General features: G+C 46.9%; 2 protein-coding genes and 1 long non-coding RNA gene across 6 annotated transcripts in view; 1 reads left to right on the forward strand and 2 right to left on the reverse strand.

Moving 5' to 3' along the window:
* Positions 1–24,438, reverse strand: part of LOC144132733 (uncharacterized) — a 125,962-nt gene that overhangs the window by 34,218 nt on the left and 67,306 nt on the right. The window lies entirely within an intron of this gene.
* On the reverse strand, positions 7,688–13,226 carry LOC144132732 (uncharacterized). Of its 2 annotated transcripts, XM_077665340.1 has the most exons (3): positions 12,415–13,226; positions 11,758–11,875; positions 7,688–10,542 (listed from the first exon to the last, which is right to left on the reverse strand). In XM_077665340.1, exons 1-3 carry the CDS (start codon positions 13,180–13,182, stop codon positions 9,404–9,406), a joined length of 2,025 nt encoding a protein of 674 aa, XP_077521466.1. In that variant the 5' UTR covers positions 13,183–13,226; the 3' UTR covers positions 7,688–9,403. The 2 variants fall into 2 exon arrangements, with proteins under 2 accessions (XP_077521466.1, XP_077521467.1); XM_077665341.1 differs by having other exon boundaries at positions 11,758–12,553.
* LOC144135065 (uncharacterized) lies at positions 15,244–17,364 on the forward strand. Its single transcript, XR_013315364.1, has 6 exons — positions 15,244–15,288; positions 15,581–15,637; positions 15,725–15,775; positions 15,836–15,874; positions 15,954–15,991; positions 17,205–17,364. It is a non-coding gene; the product is annotated as an uncharacterized LOC144135065 (long non-coding RNA).

Below are 24,438 nucleotides of genomic sequence, written 5' to 3' on the forward strand. Positions count from 1 at the left end.
GATTACCTGCTAATATCGTACGCTGGAAAACTAATTGTCTTTATTAAGGGTATTAAAATATTTCTTCAAATATTTTTCTTACAGATTTAAAAACAATAGCATAGTTGAGTTTGTAAATGATGCCGGGTGCCCATTCCTTCCATGCTTCCATGCATGGTCTTTGGTGCTTGTTTTTCAAGTGCACAAGGTGCCGGAGGGCTGTGTGTGGCTTGTGACTTGAAGCTTTCCGTGTTCCCAGAAAGGTAAATGTATTGACCAGCCATCTGTTCCTTGGCAAAAGGGCAGTCACTAATGCTAGCACTCTAAGGAATATATTTGCCATGTTTTCCAAACTGGTATTTTTTTCTTTTTGAAAATGGTTTTTGGGGAGAGGAAATGGCACAGTATCTTGGGGGAAACCTGAACTGTGCTATCAGGGAAGGAATAAAGGAGGGACGGAAAGAAAAAAGGAAGAAAGAGGTGCTGTAGTGGAGGACTCGAATAATTTCTACCACTTGGGGACCTTTAATGTGCACTGAGATCACACAGCACATGGGACCATCTCCAAACTAACAATCAGGACACATCAAACACTCTGATTGATTAGAATAGCCAACAAGCACCGAGGCATGCGTGAGCATGACCCGAGGCATGGTTTACTCCCTTCCTTACCTCTACCTCACAAAGGTGGAAGAGGAGAAGGCAAATGCAGTAATAAGACAGGCATACAAGGCAGCCTTAAATCTCCCACAACGAGCTCCCACCACCCATCTCCTATGCATGGCAGTACGCAGTACACTACAAGAACTGAAGCTCATTGCACGGCTCAGATCAACAGACTCTCCTCCACAAGTACAGGTAGACACATTCTCGCCGCTCTAAAGATTCGGCCAACAGGTCCACCCCCCAACAACTCCCACACCATCCCAACACACATCAGGGACAGACTCGTAGTTCACCCTCTGTCCAAAAACATACACCCAGTTCACAACCAGGCCAGACGTGTAGCCGTGTCAAGGGACGCCGTCTACGCGGACGCGGCTGAGTACATCCACAATTCGGCCTCTGCCATCACTGTAGCATCACATGACCTCAAACACATAGCCTTGTGCTCGACCAACACAACAACCTCACTTGAAGCCGAAGAAGCAGCCATAGCGCTTGCCATTTCTTCCTCTGCTTCCACACTCATTCTGAGTGACTCTAAAACAGCAATCACGAATTTTGCACGGGGACAGATTCATTCTACCACCCGAAAAATTATCAATTCTTGCTCCACAGAACCCCAACCCCGTTCAAATAGTTTGGGTGCCAGCCCATGCAGGCAATCCCGGCAGCGAAGTGGCTCACTCTCTTGCTCGAGCGTACGTCAACCGAGCAGACCACACCCTAGACCGGGGTAGCGTTAGGGACCGGCTCGTCACCTATCAAGAAATAACCCTCTATTACAGGGAGCAAAGACTCGTCTATCCGCCACCAAACATCTCCCTCGAAAGAACAACAAAAGACATGGAGACAGCTCCAGGCTCGCACATTCCTTTCACCGGCTTTGTTAGCCCTTATCCACCCAGGCCAATAAAGACCTGAATGCTCTCTTTGTGGGGCTCCGAGAGCCAACTTTGACCACATTTTATATCTCTGCCGAGAATTCCAACCACCACCTCGCTGGAACCTCACGGACAGAGAGGGTTGGGAGATCGTGGCCTCCAGCTTCGAACCGGCCTCACAAAGGTGGCTGGTAGAGTGGGCTGGAGAGGTCGCCGCACGTCATGGACTGTTGGCCACCACCCGGGATCAAGAGCCAGACCAACCCTTGGCATTATCTCATCCATGAGGCTCATCAGTAAAGTTTTCACCTACCTACCAGCACACGGGCGCCTTTGCATTTAACCTCCAATGAAACGCAGCCGCCCAAGGTCCGGTCCGAACCTGGGTACTCTGGCTCAGTAGAGGAGCACCTTGGGGGGGGTGTTTGCTGAATTGCTTTTGAGGTCATGTCATGTCTCGCTTTGAGCGTTTTTTTACGTTGTTGCTCTTGGGTTGCTTTTACCTCGGAAGGTGCTCCTAAATTTGTTTTTCTATTTTGCTACATAATCGCTGGATGCAAGTTAGGCTTTTGTGATGACCAGTTCTCGGAAGGGCTCCTAAATTTGTTTTTCTATTTTGCCACATAATCGCTGGATGCAAGTTAGGCTTTTGTAATGACCAGTTCTCGGAAGGGCTCCTAAATTTGTTTTTCCATTTTGCTACATAATCGCTGGATGAAAGTTAGGCTTTTGTAATGACCAGTTCATCACATTTGACTCTTTTTATGTTATTGATATTTGGATTATTTATATTTTGGGCCATGTTTATATTCTGCCACCTTGCGAAAGCTGTTCTTCCTCAGAAGATGCTTATGATTAGCCCCTCAAAGCTCTTTTGCCTACTGCCCTTGTAAGAGTGATTTTATAATATACAAGCACTCTTTGGTTCCTACAATCAATCACTGACGTCACTCAGCTTGAGAGAATGCAACGAAAAGCTGCAAGGTTCATTCATAAAAAATACAAACCCTCTGACTCCCCTACTGATACTACCGCATTAGCTGGCCTTCCATCACTATCACCTAGGGGAAAAGAATCTCACCTGAAGTTTTTATACCAATTATTATGCAGCAGCTATAGTGTAAATGTGTCTAAATATGCATCCTTCTGACACTCACTGCAATCCCGGCACAAGCATGCACATACGCTGACTGAATACTCACGTCAAACCAACATTCTCAAGCATTGCTTCTTTACTTTAGCCATCAGCAAATGGAATTACCTCAATCCATTGATTACTAGTGCGTACTCACTATCACTATCTTCCTTCACCTCTAGATTAGGATTCAACAAAAATCAGTAAAGTGGTCATAGTCCTACATTCTACCAGATGACTGCGCAGCCATTACTTGTTGCCATTTCTTGATATGTTATTTTTACAGATGGTTGTGTGGACCATTGTGACCTGTTACCTTCTTTTTCTAGCATGCTTACTAGCAAGAGTGCTACTCTCTTTGTTTTCTTTTTTCTGCTGCTCTGAATTTTTAAGGTATTCTTTGGTAACCTGCCTACTAGTATTATATAACATCTATTTTCAAAGTTTCCTTTCTGTACATCCTCTGGAAGCAATTTCTCTTTATTGTTTTGAACTTTGTATTGTACTGATTGCCCACCTCCTATGGTCTCGTATTGAGACTAGCAATAAGCCAATTATACTGTATCTTATGGCACAACCCCATAGCAGGAGCATGTTTCATTATTAGGTAGCAGTTTCTGTGTGGTCACTGTAAAACAAGGCCTTCTATAAAACTTTGTTCTCTTCTCTTTTGCTCTCTTGCGAATGCTTTTGTCACAAAGGTGGAACATGCTTTGTCTTTGCAGGTTGATATTGGTGGTGGCGTTCTTGTTGATAAATCGGTGCTCGGGCTGTTGAACCATCCGAACAGTGGGCCTGGGAAGTATGCCCGTGCGCTGCTCCGCCATGTTTTCGCCTGAGGAGCTGCAGGGCAGCTCTCTCTTCGGGCAGCAGAACACTCGCACACACTCCAAATGTGGGTCTCTGGACCAAGAGAAGGTCTCGGCAGTAATTGGTAAGTGTCCTTTTCAGACATATTTTTATGTAGGAAGCCATCTAAAATACTGTTTATAAATCCATATTGCTCATTTAGAGTTTAGAACTCTATTATTGCTGAGGGTAAAAAAATCCAATATCTTAGGTTGAAAGCACTTGAGATTTTTTTGCAAACAAAACAGGAATCCAAACTAGAGAAACGAATGGTACTTTTTTAAATTGAACATGAGTAGTGTAACTGGCCTACCAAGTTTAAAACGAATAGAATATTTGTGGCAATATTTGCTACTTGTGCGAATAATCGGACAAAACGGAAGAATAGCGTTAAACATTGATGTGATAGCGGCAGCAGGGGCGTAGCGAGGGGTGGGGGGGGGGGGGTATGGGCCTTCAGCCCCCCCCCCCGAAATTTGACAACATGAGCCCCCTCGAACAAAATTTCTGGCGGTGCCACTGCAATTGAGCTGCGGTGACGGCTCTCCAATCTGCTGCTCTCGTGGGTAATTTGTTTATTGCGTGTAAGCGAACCTCGACAGTGTTCACATGCGCCACCCTCGTCATACTGGCGGACGCAGCGCGTCTTTTATTACTGTGAGTGTGACGTGGAACATCATCCAAACATCATCCAACGGCGAGGGCGGAAACTGTGCGAGAGCCCTCTTATGCTAACTATGGCATCAAGACTTCCAGAACCGAGACCCTATATGTGTGTGTATGTGTGTACATATATATGTATACACACACAATACAGGGCGGCTCGACGACATGAGCCCCTCCCCCGAACAAAATTTCTGGCAACGCCACTGAGTGGCAGCGTTGCAGTACGATTCTAACTTACGGAGTTAAAGATATAGCTGTTAATTACGCAGCACTAAGGTGCTGCAACACGTATTCATTATGTTAACTCTATGAACGTCAAGTTATGCGTGTACAAAAATTATTTTCTTATTGACAATGATAGAGAATAAACCAGAGCCACAGCTAAGGGCATGAGAGGGGCGAAAGCATAATTAGCCATGGCCTCCATGGCTGTTAAACTTGGCGAAGCCTAGCCGTGTTGTCGTGTCTTAGAGGTCATGTATGAGCATTACGAATGCTGCCACACGAAAGGACCATGTAGTGGCACTAGACCCTTCATCACGCAGATATTGATCACCGCAGGATGGTACCCAGCATTAGTGTGTGCCCTGTTCTTTGAAAGAACAATCATTGAGGGAATATACCATGCCAAGCCTTATTTGAACATTATGCCAATTGTTCAAAAGCTGTTCGAAAGTTCATAGCCAATTTGATCCGGTTCAAATAATTTCCAAAATACACTATTTGACTTGTTCGATATTTTATAATAGTCCACTGGCCGCAATGGCTGAGTGGTTATAATGCTCAACTGCTGACCCGAAAGACGCGGGTTCGATCCTGGCTGTGGTGGTCTAATTTCGATGGAGGCGAAATTCTAGACGCCCGTGTACTGTGCGATGTCAGTGCACGTTAAAGAACCCCAGGTGGTCAAAATTTCCGGATCCCTTCACTGCGGCGTCTCTCATAGCCTGACTCGCTTTCGGACATTAAACCCCCATAAAGCATAAACCAAATGGTATGTAAAAAAAGAAAAGAATAGGAAAGAATGAGAAATGTCATTGCTGAATGCCTTGAAATTGCAGATTGCATGCACGCATACAAGAATACTGCTCCCACTATTGTGACACGTATCTGTTAAACTGCATGAAGTAACTTATTATATTTGCTGTTATTAGCAATAGCTTCACACTGCACATTTGAGAGGAATATAGCTGTATTGATTATATCATTGCTTATAGTTTTATGGAGAAAACAAGATTTACTGTACAGATAAGGAAAAGGATAGGACAAGTCGATTTGGCAAAGGCATATATGAATGTTGCAGAAATGTGAGGGTGATTTTTTTACTTGTTCAACATCAGTTTGCTATTTTGTTTTCAGGCTTTACATGCAGGAAGTTCCCAGATGCAAGTGCAGCCCTAATCAAGAATAGCCTGGCGAGCTACCTGGCTCGCCTCAACAATGGCCCGGCAGCAGCAATGCCAGAGCAGGCCCTCTGGAAAATAGCGTCACACGCCATGTGACGCGCCTCATTAGATGGAACCCCGTTCATATATGTTCTTCACCAGACCGGGGAAAAAAACCACATAACTGCCGGGAAACTGCAATAGTGAGGAAAGCTCCGAAAATGAATGAAAACAGTGCAGCTTTGACTTTAAAACTATTTATTTCCAGATAAAAAATCGAGAATGATGGATTGCCGTTTCTTTCGCTCGCTGGAAAGCACCACGCGTTTCTAATAGCCTGGAAGGCCGCATTGTTGTCAGCGTAGCTTTGGGGTGTGACGTCTCTGCGCAGGTGGTCCAGAGCCGCGAAGGCTTCTCCAAAACTTGTATCTGCCAACTCCCCGGAATCATGCGGCTCGTGCTGTTCATCGTCATCTCAGTCAGCGGCTTCACTCGCGACCGAGTTCGCAACGATTTCGATCATGCTTTGGCACCCCGACATCACTACGGCAGCATCCACGGCGACATAGTCGTCCATACTTGGCGCCACCAGCCTGCTTAGCTTTCGGGCCAAACATGGCGGCATTCGCTTCTATCGGCATGCTTCGAGACAATGCTGTTAAGCGTTGAGGGAGGCAGACCAAGGTCTCGGCGTTGTGGAATATATTCCGCGCTGGCTCCCTGTCGACTGTGTTTAGTACGTCCAGTTTTTGCTCAAGGGGAAGCGCCTTCCACTTTCTTGATGCCATCAAAGCACGACAAAAATTGCAGTTACATTGTTCTATGTTCACGGGGCAGATGGCGATCTAATGGCGACCTCTCCAGCTCTTGTGCGGCTTCTTGCAGCCACTTGCATACAGCAAAGCCTGGCCAAGACTTGTCAAAAGTAAAAGTGGCGGTTGGCGCGCATTGCCCAGACGGGTTCGGGGTGCCAGGTTGCGACGTATCATTCTGGAATGGTTTCACACCTACAACAGTGGGGTTCCCAATACATTGGATCCTTTGGGAGATATTGCTGGGACCGGATGAAAGCGAGCAGCAGCCGGAAAAATGCGCAGTGAAGAACATAACAGCGGGGTTCTACTGTAATGGGCCGGCAGCAACATTCACCTGCTGTGACATATAATTTTTAATTAGTTTATTTCTTAATTACAACTTCAGCTCTAGTCAGGCACCTGTGATATTTTACAAATAAAACAATTTTTAACATTTTTTTCTTGTACATCTTGAAGTGCATGCAGGTACGTGTGCCACAATCCTCATTTGCATATATATATGTCCTTCCAGCAGGATTGCCTTTCTGTGTGCATCAACAAAATGACTACAACTTCTCAACTCAACAACGGTTGAACAGGGGATCAACAAGGTTATCTTTCTGTGTGCATCAACAAAAGGGCAACAACTTCTCTACTCAACAATGGTTGAACAGGGGATCAACAAGATTATCTTTCTGTGTGCATCAACAAAAGGGCAACAACTTCTCAACTCAACAGGTTTCAACAGATGGTCAACAAAAAAGTGTGCCAATATGCAAGAATTTGGCAACAATAAGTTGCATAGCCATTATGTTGATATGTCATTGACTGTGTTGACGGAAGTCCACGAAACGATCACTAAAAGAACACACCGATTTTTGTAAGGGTTATGACCAGCTGGCACAACACTGCAGAATTGTTTACAGCAAGCTAAAAATTAGTGATGTGCATATGCAGTCAGCAGCATAGAACTAGGCAACAGTCGATGAGTACTCAGTGGTTTGCATACAGGGCTGGCCATATCACAGCGCCCACATTTATGATGTCTGTCATACAAGACTGGAGGTGCCTTCAATCAGCTTACCGAAGCGCATTTGCTACCCGCATGAAAATAAAGTGTCATCAACTGCTCTTAGGTGCGGCAGGCAAAATGAATCAAATGCGCTCGGAGAGTCCAAGCTGACTGCCACAAAGTTTCACCAACAAGTACAGTTTAAGGAGGCAGGGCTGCTAGTTTCACAAACCCACATTTACCTTGGTGCCACTCCTGACATGCTGGTAGAATGTGCATGCTGTTGTGAGGGCCAGTTGAAGTGAAGTGTCCCTGGAAAGTCAGGGATGGGAACTTAAGTGACCTCCTGTGTGATGCAAACAGCTGTGTCGTCCAATCTGATGGTGCACTTGAGGTCCAAATGTTTGTGCGCCAGAGAACTTACTGTGACTGTGTTGTGCAACAAGAATGGAATGAGCGTGCAGAGTGAAGGCAGAATTCTCTTTTGTTGTACCTTTATTGACAAGAGCAGAGAAATTTTTCTGCAAGGTGCCTCTGCTTGAGCTGGTAAGGCCGTTGGTATACAAGGCAAGAAAACAAAATCGACCTCTAACACTGGGTCAGTCTGCTGCAGCCTCAACTGCTAACATGTCTTAGGCCAAACTGGACGAGTCCACTACAGCCTCAACTGCTAACATGCCTCAGGCAAAACAAAGCCAAAAGTTGTCGAAGAGGACTGAAGGTAATGATAGTACGAAGTACTGTGTGCAAGGGACCAGAGAAATAATAATTGGTTTTGGGGGAAAGGAAATGGCGCAGTATCTGTCTCATATATCTTTGGACACCTGAACCGCGCCGTAACCCAGGTGAAAATTTCCTGCTGGGAATCTGCTGGTTTGTGCTGGTCCCAGCAGCAATTTTGCTGGTTTCGGGCTGGGCCTGCTGGTCCCAGCAGCACCATTTGCTGGTTTCGGTCTGGGCCTGCTGGTCCCAGCAGCACCACTTGCTGGTTTTGGTCTGAACTTGCTGGTCCCAGCAGCACCACTTGCTGGTTTTGTGTTGGGAACTGGTCCCAGCAGCAATCTTGCTGGTTTTTATGTCTGAGCTTGCTGGTCCCAGCAGCACCACTTGCTGGTTTTGTGTTGGGAACTGGTCCCAGCAGCAACCTTGCTGGTTTTTATGTCTGAGCCAGCTGGTCCCAGCAGCACCACTTGCTGGTTTTGTGTTGGGAACTGGTCCTTACACTGTCTGCCATGCCATCAAAGAGAGTCATTTACTGTGACACCATACAGTGATACCAGATATAAAAAAAATCACCATGCACAAAAAAAACAGGGCTGTAACATGCCCACAAATTTTACAGCGCACAAAGCATAATTTTTTGCAGGGAGCTGCGTGCTTAGACAATGTATAGTGGTGCTGTTTGAGATGGCACCTGTGTTATATAAATGGGAATCCTGATTTATACCATTAATTTAGAGCTGTTTTTCAACTATTAATGGCAAAGCTGCTTTGAAATTAAACTGCGAGACTAACTTCTATGCTGCAACACTGCACAAAAATTGTGTGCATGGACTGCCACTGCTTTTGGCCTGCTAAGAAGTTTCACATCTAGCACAGTCAATCATAAATGTGATTTTGGTCACTATCACTTCAGGAAATTAGCACTTCAAAACAGAGTGTTTTTCACCAACTTTGGTGCACTGCTGATTATAGTTTATAATCGTGTACAACTCAAAATTAGCGGCAAATGTCCCTCAAAGGGGGCCTCAGCCAATGGTGTCGACAGATGCTCCTGTTTGGCAAGTGCAAAGACATTAACCATATGACATCATAACAACCACTCGACGACTATGACCAAACAACCTCTTTTGAGGGGCATTTGTACACTTCGTTCGTGAGATGTATACAACTACTGAGTCATTTGTAGAGTCCAGTTAACTAGCAGACTGCACCTTCAGAGAGTGTTTTATGAAAAATATGTTTTGATCATGCTCTATGTATGTACACGGAATGACATTGGTCACCAATTCAACAAGGTTCTTTGAACCTGTTCTTTAACACTTCATTATATGCTTGGAATTGTGTACCAGTTGTGAAGAAAATGCCTCGGAGACAACAAAAACCTTTGGATGCCCACTGAGGTCCTTAAAAGACACAATGTGCTTTACTTTCAAGCACATTCCTTCGTTTGTCACCAAGGCAGTACAGTTTGTCTTGTTTGGCCTCGCATATTGCTCACTATGGAACATGTGCCCAGACACTCTAGCTCGGTCATGCTCCACAACAGGCCCATTTATGTTGCCAATCTGGTTTTGAACAAAGTCGAGCAACGGCCCAGATACATCCCGTGGCCTGCTCAGAAGCAGAATGCCTCCAGTACATGCTGTGCGAGTATCAGACAAAAAGTGCTGAATCCGAGGACTGGCTTGTGTTCTCAGACTTTTGTAGTTACTGGCCAGCATGAGGCGTTCTACTATTTGTAGAGGCACACCTTTTGCCGATGTCACAAGTTCCTTCAGGTGGCCAATGTTGGATTCAAAGGTGAAACAAGAGTGCGCCCACAGAGGCCCTTGGTTTACCACACTCTTTGCAATGTGCAGTAGCTGGTGCACATTGTAAGTCATGTGCCTTTCTCCATACAAAAACTGCACGTCTACAACAAATTTGACAAGGCACGCTGTACTAGTCTCAACATCAGCACTGCACACTGTTTCCTGCAAAAGAAGAGCAATGCCCTGTACAAGAAGTGCAAAATGCTTGAAATACTGCCTTGGAAGGATGCCCTCCAGACATGGCAAAGAAAAAAACAAAAGCCACTGTTGCCATTCCGAGGCCTTCCAGTACTTTCTGAGAGACAGCGAGCGGGGGAGCCGAGAAATGCAAAGATGTGGCCGTATGCTACAAAGGCGCCCATCTACTGCAGATAGACAGTGCGGAGCCCCAATATAATATGGCTCACCTACATTTGAAAGCCAACATTCCGTTAGCTGCCGTGATACCCCTAAAAGAACACAATGCATGTAATCTGGAGAGAAACTCCAGATTACATCGAAGTACGCAAGATTGATTAAGGGTGTTACGCCCTTCAACCCCTTGATGACCTCTCCGGTTGCCACAGCTCGGTGCATCTTTTTCTTTGTGCCCTCCATACTTCTGTCACGCACGACACAGTTGACTGGATACTTGACAGTTCCTGTTTGGCACAGTAATATGCAAGAAGCAGAAAATAAGTGGCACGTACACAGCCTAATATGTCAATATGTCAGGCAATGATTTAGCAAACAAATAAGAAAAGAAACTGCACTTGAAAACTTTCTGTGACATGTCAGAAGAAGCTATAGGTGCGAGCAGCTAGCTGAACACCTACAACGAAGTAGGAAATGCCCCTCAAAGAAGGCCTTCCAACCAATGGCTGCGACCAATCCTAATGACGTCGCGGTCAATCCCCTCGCACTTGCCAGCCACTTTCAATATCACATAACAGGTAAGAGGATTAAACGAGACGCCACGACAATAGGTCAACACAACTGGTCAGAAGGCCTCCTTTGAGTGGCATTTGCAACTTGATTCTTGAGTTGTATCCAACTATAGCTTGCAGGTTGGCCTAGTTGGGTTGCACGCCTGTGAAGAGGTGGCACCCTCTGGCAGCTTCTACAGCAATGCTACAATTTGGCCCTGAATATAACATTCCCTCATACAGATGTATTTCTGAGGGGCAAAAATGGCAATTTGTGGAACGAATGTGCAGGTTTTCTTATGCTGACCTATACAAGACTTTTCATTGTGATGTTGGTTCAGATCACCTATATGCAATGTAAGAGTGTATGTTAAATAAACTACTAACATACATCACATACCAATTATTTGAACGCATGCTTACAATTTTTTAGCAGAGATATAGTCAAGGTGACGTGTTGATCTATAACCTTGACCAAAGCAGGTGGACTGACCAAAATTACTTGAGAAAAAAAAGAATGGATGGTTTTGAGTAATAATTCTCAGTATGGTAGCTCACAAGCACTGCCTCAAATGAAGTTGACTGGCCTCTCTAAAAAGATGTTGCTACTTCAAGGCCAAGCCTTTGAAAGGGTGCACAACCTACAAATGAATCCAGAGTGGTACTGCATTTCTAAAGCTAACTCAAGAAGCTGACCTGCACATGGATTGGACATGACGCCACAGGTGCCATGTTCGAACGCGGAGCCCAGCTTCCACAGTGAAGGCTGGAGGAAGTCGTGATACGCGCATTATAAAAACGCGGAGGCTTTCACCACACAGCAATCTCAAATAAGCCGGTCGCTATGACATCTGTGCAACCCATGTATGTTTGCGCCTAACTATAAGAAAACAAATATGTGGTATATAGCTAAGTCAGTTATTCAAATGTGCTAAAGATAGCCTTACTTACCATCAATGGTTTTCCCGGGGTGCAAGCACCATGAGCAGCCATAATATCCATTGAACTGCGTAAAGTGCTGCATAGCTGCTCTAGCAGGCGAATCTACGCAACAACTGAAGCAATAGACCTGTAATCAATGAACAGCACATCAGCTTAAGGTGTAAACAAGCTTAAAACAGTGACAAACTACTACTAGGAATGAAAGCCAGTGTAAGCTTTGAAGATATGTGCCAAGTCTGAGTGGGCTTTGTATTCGTATTCATGCCTATTTCTTTACAAAACATGCCCTCTATGTGCTCCCACTGGGGCTTTATTCATCACACATTGGCCGTTGACTAGAAAGTTGACAGATGTGCCACGTGCACTGTTCAGGAAAGCACGGTAGTACTTGCAACACTACAACAGTGCCTAAATGTGGTGCTAAAAGAAATGACAGAGAAGGTAATTGGCAGCTGTACTAGCTAGCATCGAGTGTAATGGCATTAACAGATATTAAAAATACATTCAGGTTCCCAATTTTACTTTACATATTTACTTTAAATGTCCAGGATATGCAGCATATATTTGCACATCTGTCACGCAAAGCGACACACTTGAGTGCATCTTGAATTAAAGATAGCCGCATTACTTTCACTTATAATAAATTGCTTCAAATACAATATTTACCTTTGAAGCCATGGACTCAGTGGAAGCTCTCCACGTCACACCATTGCTGCTTAGTTCTTCCATTTGTCTGACAAATGCGTTGAGGAAGAGAGTCATATCAGGATGCACCTGACCATACCACAAAGCGGACAATAGCACATTTTTTTGCCGCATACGTGGTGGAAGTTCATTTATGGTCAACTGTATTGGCCAGATTGAGTATTTAGATGATTTGAAGACTGGGCTGCCATCAGCATTGAATGTAAGGCTCAGGTCATCTGAGGACAAGTTTCGCCTGAATTCTTGGTACATCAACCCGTCTGTAATATCAGACATCTCGTCTGTATTTAGTTCGTGTCTCAGGTTAATTGTTTGGAGTCTACTGTGTAGTATGTTGGCAACTGAAGCATCCGTAAGGAGTGACGACAGCTGTTGTCGAACAGGCAAAGTTATAAAGAAATGTCCATCAAGCAACATTTGCCGGCCACAGTAGTGGCGTCCGCACATGGAGCAGTTTCCCTGTACACGATTTCTCGCGGCAAGATCTCCTGAAATTTCTGCGACAAGCTTCATGCACGGCGAGCAGTAAAAGTGGAACTTCGCCTTGTCAATTCCAACTCCAACGCTTTTCTTAAAACGATACTTCGTCGATGGAAGATCATGCCTGTCAAGAATATACAATATCAGTCTTTGAAGCGCTTCGATTGCCTTCCAAGACAATCCATATTCAATGGCAAAATTCACAATCAGTGCAAGTAAGTCCTCAACAGTTAAATCACTGCATTGCATCTGATCTGACGTCTCAGGGTGCTCAGAAAAGTCAGGCAGTTGCGTGTGATCGCACAACGATGTAGGAGCTTCCGTAGGACCTTTATAGCTGCTGCCATAATCATCCCCATCATGATGCATGGCCTGTGGTGATGTCTGCGCTGGTGAAGGTGACCGCGTAGGTCCTTGCGGAGATCCTCGCGCTGTTGACGTTGGCTGCGTATCCCCTTGCACTGGCGACGATTGGCGCGTAGGCTCTTGAGCTGGGGACGTTGGGCGTGCAGACATCCGAAGATAACTTCTGGTGGAACTCGGAAGACCAGCATCGCTGCCTGGGTCAAGGTAGCGCCGGTACCGCTTATTCCTGCGGCCCATTCTTTCAGCTCACTGTGACAATAATACCACGGCGCACTTGAACGTCGGCCGAAGAGAAGCGCTAGGCCTGTCACCTAGAGTCGGGGATGGCTGTTGCTGCTGCAGGATTTGAATATGTGGCTTTCTCTTTGTATCGGGCGGCCCTTACGAAAAAAAAAAACTCCGTAAGTGTCCTAGCCTATTTTGCAGGAGGCCCTATAGTTACTGAAAATATATAGTTCACTGCACTACAGTCGAGTTGAACGAAGCATCTAGTTGGATTTGGATTGGATTTGGAGAGCCTAGACTAGCGATAATGCCGCTGTGGCTATCCCTCAGCAGCTCAATGCACTGAATTAGGAGTAAATGAGCACATTTATTTACATGAACATGCTACTAAAACTTAATAAGTAACTTTTCATAAATTGTTTTGTTTTAAAACAATTTTGAAAAACTTGCTCACTGACTTTTTTTTTTGTTCGAAGTTGGTCTCGTCAATTTTTAGAGATAGCAACATTGGGTAAATGTGTACCTTTCTTTCTTTTTTCCTGCCTTCGCGGAGTGCACGGACGCGTATCCACCGCTTCTCTCTGTTATTGTACTGCGGCGACATTTATTTAAATTACTTCGCTAATCCGAACTATCCGAACTTAATATATCAGTTAATCTGCGGCCGATCTGCGCTTGCATACTTATATTTATAGTTATTTTTGGTACGCATCTCGCCCCACAGCCACGTGCGATGTTTGCCGTTGTCAGGTTTGTGCATGATATTGACAAGAAGTTGCACGTCATCCCTGCAAAAGACATTGCGAACTTCAACCCAGGACACAACACAGACTTCAATACGCGGTCTGTGTACACGGCGTTCTGGAGAGATCCGCTGGACGGCCAGGACAGCGGTCACTACAGCGCCCAAGTCCTGATGCTAGGAGGTAACGGCTTAGTTTTGTGCACCTAGCTTAATTGCGAGATTTTCCCACGCGAACTGGGTTACTATAATGTGTGTGTGTATGTCTGAATTTCTCACTGTAGAGTCGGAGAAAGAAATCCGGGAAAGAATGGCAAAGAAAAGACTTGCTATGCCAAAAATTCCAGATTATGAAGAATCGTCAAGTGAAGAGGAAGAGGAAACAGCAGCCCAAAAGAAGAAGGTGTGCTTGCATTGTGCAGTTTTATATATCTTGTTTCATTGTGCAATCTCGTGAAATTTTACCTGCGATGTGTCGTAGTGTATGCTTGTTGCAGCACACTCAACGGAGTATGAGACCATACTAAAAAAAAACATGGATAATGCCAGAACCAAAACACTGGCAGCTCAAAGCCGTGACACCCGCCAAGCGGTAAGTAGTATGCTTAGCTGTAAGCTGCAGACACCTTTAAATGTCACAGATTAAATCTCAAACCGTGAGTGAAAATTCTTTATAGGCCAAGAAGCGAGCACGTGCATCATCAGAGTCTGCTTCTGAAAGTGAGGATTCACTTTGTGCCAAAAGTGAGCTGCAGGAAGCAATCAACCAGAAAAACTTCTGGAAGAAAAGGGCAAAAGAGCTCGACGAGGAAAGATTATTTCTTCGAGAACAAGTCAAAAGTCTGCAGCGGTGCTTGGAGAGCAAGATTTTTCAATGTATGATGCCTCGCTTCCATTTTGCTTTGGCAGTTTACTACTTCAGTGCTTTGCTTGTTTGCATTTGCAGAAATGTGCAATTTATTTTAATGCTGTGGACACAAAACTGGCTGGAGCTCAACAGGCAGATGGCAAGAGTGCAACAGGTTTGGTACAGTTTCAGCCTATCGTAATGATTTTTCACTCGGCTATCATGGGCACATATATGTTAGCCTTTCATGGAAATTATGGCTAGCGTGATGTTGGAAATGCACTGTTCTGTGTCTCCCCTTTCTCTTCTGTCATCTCCTTTCCACTGTTGCTAACAGTATGTTTCAGCAACTAGCCCAAGCTTTCACTCAAGTACTTGCTGAGAATTTTTTTGCACAAAGAAAAACATGAAATGTTTTTATATATTCTGCCATTTCAAGGCAGTCTGCTCAATATTTTTTGTCCCAGAATTTTCTTGCACTCCCACGCTGCCATCTTCAGAGCAGGCCACAGCTGTTTGTACACGTAAGTACCTTATGCCTGCTTGAGTCAAAAAAGCTAACATTTCAAATATAGCAGGCTTATATTAACTGAAATGCGGTCCAACTGCAGAGCCTACAGCCACCCCAGGTACCTCTCAGGAACAAGAGAAGGCTGCAAACTGTAAGTTTTCTTTATGCTTCAATTTCGACCTTTCATAACGGCAAAATTTATCCAATGCAGCGTCACACCCAGCTGAAGATACAGAGGTGGCTCATTTACGTAAGTTTATTACTTCATATAGCATTTTATGGCTGAACACCTCAAAGAACAGTTCTTAAAAAATCATTTGTGATTTCAGCAGCAAGGGAGGACTTCACCTATCTGGACGATGGATCTGTGAGTGGCAGTACTTTTGTTTCGACTTTCACAAATCATTCCTAGTAGTGATAACTTTGCGAATTATGTGAATAGGTTATATGTTCTCTCTCTCTCTCTCTCTTCCTCTGTTAAAGTATTTATGGTCTCTCACTTTTTTACACAAGAAAATGTGTAAGGCAAAAAAGGAAAGTGAACACTACAGTATGCGCTCTTTATTTTCAGCTGCATTCCATGTTGCATGGTGAAAGCTTGTTTGCATTGTGGTTGCTTTTGTCATCATATTTTTGTGCTAAAGGCACAATCTAAACTGTACCTTATGTTTCTTCCAAGTTTCACCTGTCCAAAGGAATAATTATTACTGCAGCTGGGGCTGCGAAAATACTACAAAATAAAAAAGGCACCTTAGTGTGTAAAGATGCTGCTCATGCCATATGGGGTCCTGACACCCTGGCAGTCCGCAGCGTGAGAGGGGTGGTTGCATCCACAAAGAAGGCTTTGGGCGAAGAGCCCAAGCAGCCCCTTACTCCAGAGAAGATTGGGGTCATCGTAGGTACGTTTCAGCCGAAGTTTTCAGCTAGTTGCTGCATGTTCATCACAGTGCTTTAATTTTGGAAGACCATACAACCAGATATAACATCTGCAAATTGCACATCATCTAAATAATCAAAGTATAACTAACTGTGAGAGAGAGAAGCCCTTTAATCAAATGCAGAAAATTTAGCCCACGACATGGTACTCTGCATGGGGAAGGAATTGGGAAGAGAGATGCAGAAAATGGTAAAGTAGTATAAAAGGCTAAAAGGAAAGGAGAAAAATGTCATTGATTTTTTTCTTATATGCAGCAGCGGTAATGTGAGTGAATATTGAATGGTGAAGTGCACCGTCCTACAATAGGCTGACAAAGTCCATGCGTGAAAAGTCCATGAGGGTAACACACAACTGTATAAACTGTGCTGTACTGTACAGATATGTGTTTACCTGGGAAACTTGTTTTGCACAGTGTAAAGTGACACTGATTATTCATTATACAAATAGCTTGGTCTACCATAAATGACACGCATGAATTTTAACAGTTGGCTAAAGTTCTTTAGTTACTATAGCAAGTTGGGAGTTATGTGCACTATGCCCCTGCAATCACCTGCTGGATCCGACTGTGTCGCACCCCTCCTTCCTTTCATATGGCAGCTATCTCTGCAGCACCTTATTAACAGTTGTAAACACTTTTTTGCAGCCACGGTCAAGCACTGGGGCCTACAAAGGGGCGTGGATGTTGACCCTGTGGTAAAAAATATAAACAGGATTCTCAGCGAGAAGATCCAAGATATTGTTAAATCCAAGCGGAAGGAATGAAATTTCCTTTCACATGAAAATAAACATGTTCAACTCCACAAGATGAGTAGATGTTCCTGCCCTGTCTTGCTGTTGAGAGCATGTAATGCATTAGTATGCGCCAAAGCAGCAAGTGGGATTCTGTGTCCAATGAGCTGTGTTTGCTCGGCAGTCTCGGATGAGCAGAACTGGCACGTTGGTTTAGCTTGGGTTCATCGAATTCTGCGTGAAGGAACTAGAACAATAGAAGTGACACCAATACCATACAGCTCTGTGTTGGTGGTATTTGCCTCGTTTCTACTGATCTTATTCTTTCACACATTTTGAGAGGTCAAAGCTCATTTCAATGCCTGCTGGCCCCACTAACACCTGCTGGTCCCAGCAGCGCCTGCTGGTCCCAGCAACAACTGCTGGTCCCAGCAACGCCTGCTGGTCCCAGCAACGCCTGCTGGTCCCAGCAACGCCTGCTGGTCCCAGCAACGCCTGCTGGTCCCAGCAACGCCTGCTGGGAATCTGCCAAAATCCCAGCAGTGTTGGGACCAGCAGATTCCCAGCAGGAAATTTTCACCTGGGAAGGGAAGGGGTAAAGGAGGGAGTGAAAGAAGAAAGGAAGAAGAGGTGCCGTAGTGGAGGGCTCCGGAATAATTTCGACCACCTGGGGATCTTTAACGTGCACTGACATCGCACAGCACACGGGCGCCTTAGCGTTTTTCCTCCATAAAAACGCAGCCGCCGCGGTCGGGTTCGAACCCGGGAACTCCGGATCAGTAGTCGAGCGCCCTAACCACTGAGCCACCGCGGCGGGGAGGGACCAGAGAGAGGAAAAATGATTGCCTGCGATGGCTCGAACTGCCCTAATACATGGTTTATTTTTAAGTGCATGCTCAAAAAGCTACAAGTTTGAGCTTCGATAACACTGTTGTAAACAAAATAATGTAACATGCTCTTTCGTATTCTTTTTCGCCTCTTTCTAGAGACTTGTTTCTGTAGGTTTAAGAAACATTAAGACGAAACTTTTTGTATCTGTCGGTGCACTCTTTCAGCCCCTTTCATCAGTATGTGGTGTCTTTCTTTAAGTGTGCTATTTTAAAAATTTTTGCTTTTTAGATAGGAATACAACAATAGCCTTCTCCTGTGCTTTGTTATTGAGCTGCTTCTCTCTCAAAAGGTGTTTTTAAATTTATGCTATTTGGTGTCTATTAAAATGAATCATTTGCAATCATATCAATTGGTGGCCACTTGTCAACTCACCATCTGCAGCACGCAGTTAGTAACTTGGATGCTGAAAGCTGGCAGAATTAATAGTGCACTGATATTTTGCGTGCAGTTAACACCTTGGATACAAGTGGTCAACTCAACAAATGTACACGGCGTCAACAACTTGGTTGCTTACAGTAAGGTTGATATTGTACATGCGGTCAACTACAACAAAAGTTGTAAACTCAACAACCGTCAACAACTTCTGTGCTAAGTCAACAAATTTGACACATCTCAACAGGCAACAATATTAGTGCACCCAGTCAACAATTTGGAGTGCACAAGATGTAAACAACAGAAGTGTGGGAATTTTGTGGAACATTTATTGACTTCACGTAGTAAACACTGTGAACACATACTTTACACAGTCATTTTTGTAAGGGTCTGCTAATTTTTCAATGGTTGACCCTATCAAGAATGCTAAGTGTTGCAGGCTGTCAGCATACTTGCCAAGAAGTCACACGCACTGTACAAAGTGTGACGTCTACCTCTGCCCGACAGGCAATAGAAATTTTCTTTTACTGTACTGGAAGTCATACTAATAAAATCCCAGCCCAAACATAAGTGTGGTTTCATTTTGAACATTAAGAAGTAAATATTTTCATCCTTTGATGATGGAGGTTAGTTCAGAGGTCCACACAAAGAAATAATCGCAGGAAAAAAAATGCCATTTGTCCGGCTCTTTGTGCATGGGCAGGAAAGGGGATAGGGTGGTAGGGAGTCGTAGTTTTCAGCCTGTTGGAGATGAAAAGGGGGAAAGGTGGTTTGCTTGTACGAGCACTCGACGCACACACAAAGTATTGAAAATAAACTAGGGCTCTATTACCGATACAACTCAATTCTCGTTCGTGTACTTCAATTGTCAAGGGTTTGCAATGTCCCACACACGTCCGTTCACTATGCTCGTGCACTACTCACTGCCAGTGCCCCTCCCACCGTCGTCACTGCTGGGTCAATGCTGCGCACTTCAGAACATCACAAAAACAGAAACTGCGTACAGTGTTGGGAAGAGAGGAAGGAGGAAAGGGAGGCAATGCTGTTGGGTCAACGTACCGAGAAAGACGTCATGTGTGCGCCCACCAAAGAACCAAGTGCCACCCAGGGCCTCATCCCGCCTTCTGCGAGATGCTACTCGAAGACATCAGAGCGTAGCCCTAATCCCTTATCATCGATGAGAGCACGGACATTTCATGCAAAAAAGAGATGGCCGTTGTCGTTCGGTACTTTTCTATGAAAGCAGATGATTTTCAAACCAGGATTTTGGGACTAATTCCTATTACAGTGAAAGCTCGTTAATTCGACCCCCGTTAATTCGGACAATCGGATAATTCGACCTGCACGCATGGTTGAACTTCAAAAGCGAAAAAAAACTCGCATATTGTATGCTACCCGCTGAATGTCATGCGATACCTGCTTTTGCTCCAGCCCTAAACATGCACTACAGTGAGTGAGGGTAAACTGATCCCTACAGTTATATATAGGAGTCTATGGGGCAAAACTCTCGTTAATTCGGACAAATTTTACCGCCCATCGGTTATTTCGACCTAGTTCCACGGCCCGCCAAGAGCGGCGCTACTGTAAAGTTGGAAAAAAAGAATGTAGCGTAGGCCATCCGTACGGTCATCGTCATCAGCAGTGCGAGAGAGGGCGAGGGAAGCAAGGTTAGCAGTGGCCGAAGCGCCCGGTGTCTTTCTTTGTGCTTCGTTGCCTCTTGCAGTCGTGCTCAGTCGTCGTGTTAACCCTATCTTCAGAAAGTCTCGTTTTGGCGTGTGTCGTCGTTGCCCCGTGTTTCTTGCTGCTACGATCGCGGTTATTGAACCCTAACACGCCTTTTCTGGATATTGCGTGCTTTGCAAGGTGTTTACTGTGCTGTTTTCGAGTGCGTGGCGCGCCGTGCCTGCGCGCCTCGCCATCGCGTCCTGCTCCGATGGCGACACCGGCAAAGCGGCCGAAGTACAACCAGGCGAAGGACCTAGCCACGAAAGTGGAAATATTGAAGGTGCTGAAGGATGGTGTTTCACGCTCTGACGTGATGGTCAAGTATGATGTTAAAAGAACCACCTTGGCCACTTACGTGAAGAATGAAAACAGCATTATGGAGGCGTTTGACAGTGAAGCCTACGGTGACAAAAGGAAACGACTGCGGACTGCAGCCCACCCGGAACTCGAAGAAGCCGTAATGCGATGGATTAGAAACGCACGTGAGGCCTACCTCCCTGTGAGTGGGCTTAATTTGTGCCCAGGCTGAAAGGTTCGCCACAAAAATGAACCTTGAAGAGTTCAAAGCTTCTGAAGGTTGGCTTGCTCGCTTCAGAAGCCGTCACAATCTGACTTTAAGAGTGTGTGTGGCGAAAGAGCATCCGTGGACGAAGACAGGATCGAGAAATGGCGGATCACCGGGCTTCGTGAACACCTAGCTGCGTACGACGCTCCGAATATATTTAACGCCGACGAAACAGCGCTTTTCTTTAAAGCACTCCCGGATAAGACGATCACCTTTAAAGGTGACCCCTGCACAGCAGGGAAAAGAAGCAAAGAAAGGGTCACTGTGCTACTTGCCGCTAACATGACGGGAACAGAGCGTCTGCCTCTCCTAGTGATCGGAAAGGCTCAGAAGCCGAGGTGCTTCAAGAACGCGCGGCGCCTTCTGGTTGAATACCAAGCCAACAGGAAGGCTTGGATGACGTCCAGCATATTTCAGTCCTAGCTTCATCAAATGGATCGGCGTTTTCGAGCTGAGAAACGGGAGGTCCTCATGGTTGTGGACAATTGCAGTGCTCACTGCAAGGTGTCGGGCCTGGAATGGATTAAGCTTGTGTTCCTCCCGCCGAATACAACCGCAGCCCTTCAGCCCATGGACCAGGGCATAATCCAGCATACAAAATGCAAGTACAGAAAGCATGTATTGCGCTGCATGCTTCTCTGTATGGAAGCTGGGAAGAAGTACGACCTTACGCTCCTCAGCGCTTTGAACATTCTGGCGCACGAATGGGCCAACACGCCTACAGCAGTGGGCCTCTTCGATTTTCTACGCTCGGGCAGCCCGCTGGCTGCCAGCAAGTTAGCCCCTGACAGGAAAACGAGTCATGGTCACGTGAGCTGGCAGCCACCGGAAACCGTAAGGAAAGTTTCGAGCCGTCGGATCGCGCGTCGGCGTCGTCTGCTGCGTCGTCTACTGATCACTTTCATCATGTCGAGCGAAGAGGTAGCTGCACTTGCTGCGCTCACCGATTCTGTTGACCGGAGTGAGACCGTTGACTGCAGCGAAGATGACGACGGTGACGAGTGCGTTGTGCTTGTCTTGGCGGCTCATGTAGAGAGGCAGGACCGCCACAGGGTCCCACTCTATGTGGAGCGAGTCGTTCCCACATATTTAGAATTTGAATTCCGGAAGCTCTTTCGTATTTCGCGAAGCTTGTGCGCAGATATCACTGGCGAATTTGAGGCATCGGCCTTCTACCCGGAAGGATGTCGAGGACGGCGCCAGGTGTCTGCTCACAAGACAATGCTAATCGCCCTGACCTACATCAGAACTCAAACAACGATGTACCAGATCGCCGACAAATTTGATGTCAGTGAGTCGACGGTACACGCGGCAATAAGCCGCATCTTGGATTTCTTGTTTTCGATAAGCAAGAGGGAGATATGCTGGCCGGACCCCGACGAGCGACAGCGCAGAAATTGAAGCTTTCTGCCAGATTGGCCGTCGCGGACGAGTGCTGCCGGACGTCATCGGGGCCATCGACGGATGCCATGTCCGCATTGCTCGACCCTCGGAGTCGGAGGAAAGCTATTATAATAGAAAAAAGTTTCATTCGATCATACTCCACGGGGTCTGCAATGCTGACATGGTCTTCATTGACGTCTTCGTCGGCTTCCCCGGCAGCGCGCACGACTCCAGGGTTCTCCGCGAGAGCTTCCTTTTCAAAGACGGAGAGTCTAAATGCGAAGGTGAGTTAAAGAACTTCTTATTGTTACATCACTAATGCGTGTTTAATACATGCATTATGCGTGGAAGAGTGTTCAGAAAACTGAAAGCGGCGCGCGCATATATGCAAGAGATCGATCAATCGTCTCGATCGTTCCCGCTTGCTTAATTAATTTAACCAAGCTGAACTGTGAGCAACAGCTATAGATATATTGATGCTCGGAATTACGAGTTTGCAGATATCTACATATGCTACGGTCGGTCATATACGCCAGAGGTTCTCGTTAATTTTTATTTCTTACGTACATATAATATATGTGAATTAATTCGCTCAGGAGGATACCTTTTGGGCGACGCTGCTTATCCGTTGCTGCCGTGGCTGCTGCCGCCGTACCGCCAGTCCACGACCAACTGGCAGCCTTGGATGACGGCATTTAACAATGCGCACAGTCGGCAGCGCGTTGTTGTGGAGGGCAGCTTCGGCCTGCTGAAGGGGACCGATTCGTACAAGCACTAGGTGGAGGTCCCTAGTATGGGACCCCAGTGGCGGTTGCCGCCGCCCGGGCGCGCCCGACTAAGGCTTGTTGGGCCTGTAATTTCACCACCACCACCACCACCTGCGACCGCCGCGACAAAGACCTCTGCGACGCTGCTCTCTCTGCCGGGCTGCTGCCGCTCAATCGCGGAGACCCAACCTTCGTCCACGCGATGGGAGCGCCCACCGCCATTGATGTGACGTTCGCCACGCAGGCGTGTGTGGCGGACTATGTGTGGCGGTGCGCGCCGGACACGCACGGGTCCGACCACCTTCCGATCGCTGTGGTGCCGCCCGTCACGCGTCCCCGCACGCGGACTTATGTCGTGACGCGATGGGAGGTGTTCCGCGAGAGGTGCGCGGCGATCCCGGAGGGCGCGGACTTCCTGCAGAGTCTCGCGCAGTGCGCCAAGGCGTCGTCGACGGTGTGCGTGGTGCCGGTCGGCGCGCCTGTGCCCGACATTCGGCTGCTCAACCTGCGCGCCGCACGCCGACGCGCCCAGCGACGCATGATCCGCACGCGGCGGCCGGCGGACAAAACGGTGTACAACCGCATTGACGCAGTCTGCCGTCGCCACGCGCGTCGCCGCCGCCGGCAGAGCTGGGCGTCGCTCTGCTGCACCCTCGGGCAGTGCGGGAACCAAAGCAGAGCTTGGCGGATTGTGCGGGCCCTTCTAAACCCTGGCCTGCCGAGACACCCCGTCCTCGCCGTGGCCATCCACCTGGGCATCACGACAGAGGAGTTGGCGGAGCGTCTGGCGCTCCAGTTCATTCCCGCGGCACCACCTGCGAGGCCACAGCGTGCGTTGCCTCCTCCCCCTGCTCGCCCCATCTCCGAGCAGGTACGAGGGCAGATTCTCACGCTCTGCGAGGATGCTCTCACCATGCAGGAGCTGCAGTCTGCCCTCTCAGCGCGCAAACGACACAGCGCACCGGGGGAGGATGGCCTGACGTATCAGATGCTACGCAACTTGGACGCACCGCAGCGCCAGACTGCGTCGTTCAACGCAGTGTGGACGAGCGGCGCCCTCCCGGACACCTGGCGAACGGCTGTCGTCATCCCGGTTCTCAAGCGGGGCAGGCAGAAGAGGCTACTCTTTTCATACCGCCCGATTTCGCTCACCTCAGCCGCGGTGAAGTCGATGGAGGCGATGGCGCTCTGCCGCCTCAAGTGGATCGTGGACGCGAGCGGCACGCTCCCCCCGCAGCAGAGCGGCTTCCGCCACATGCGCAGCACCGCGGACTGCCTCTCTGACGGAGATTCTTCCGCCGGCTGTCGAGGCGGTCGGACGTGCGTTCGGCGAGCTCCGTCGACATCGGGGACGAAGTCGTGCTCAGGAGCCTGAGGACGACCCAAACTGGCTGGAATCAGCGTCGGAAGAGAACCGGAAGGCTAGGAACACCAATAACCAACAA

The sequence above is a fragment of the Amblyomma americanum genome, chromosome 5 (assembly GCF_052857255.1).
Source record: "Amblyomma americanum isolate KBUSLIRL-KWMA chromosome 5, ASM5285725v1, whole genome shotgun sequence".
In the NCBI taxonomy this organism is placed as follows: domain Eukaryota; kingdom Metazoa; phylum Arthropoda; class Arachnida; order Ixodida; family Ixodidae; genus Amblyomma; species Amblyomma americanum.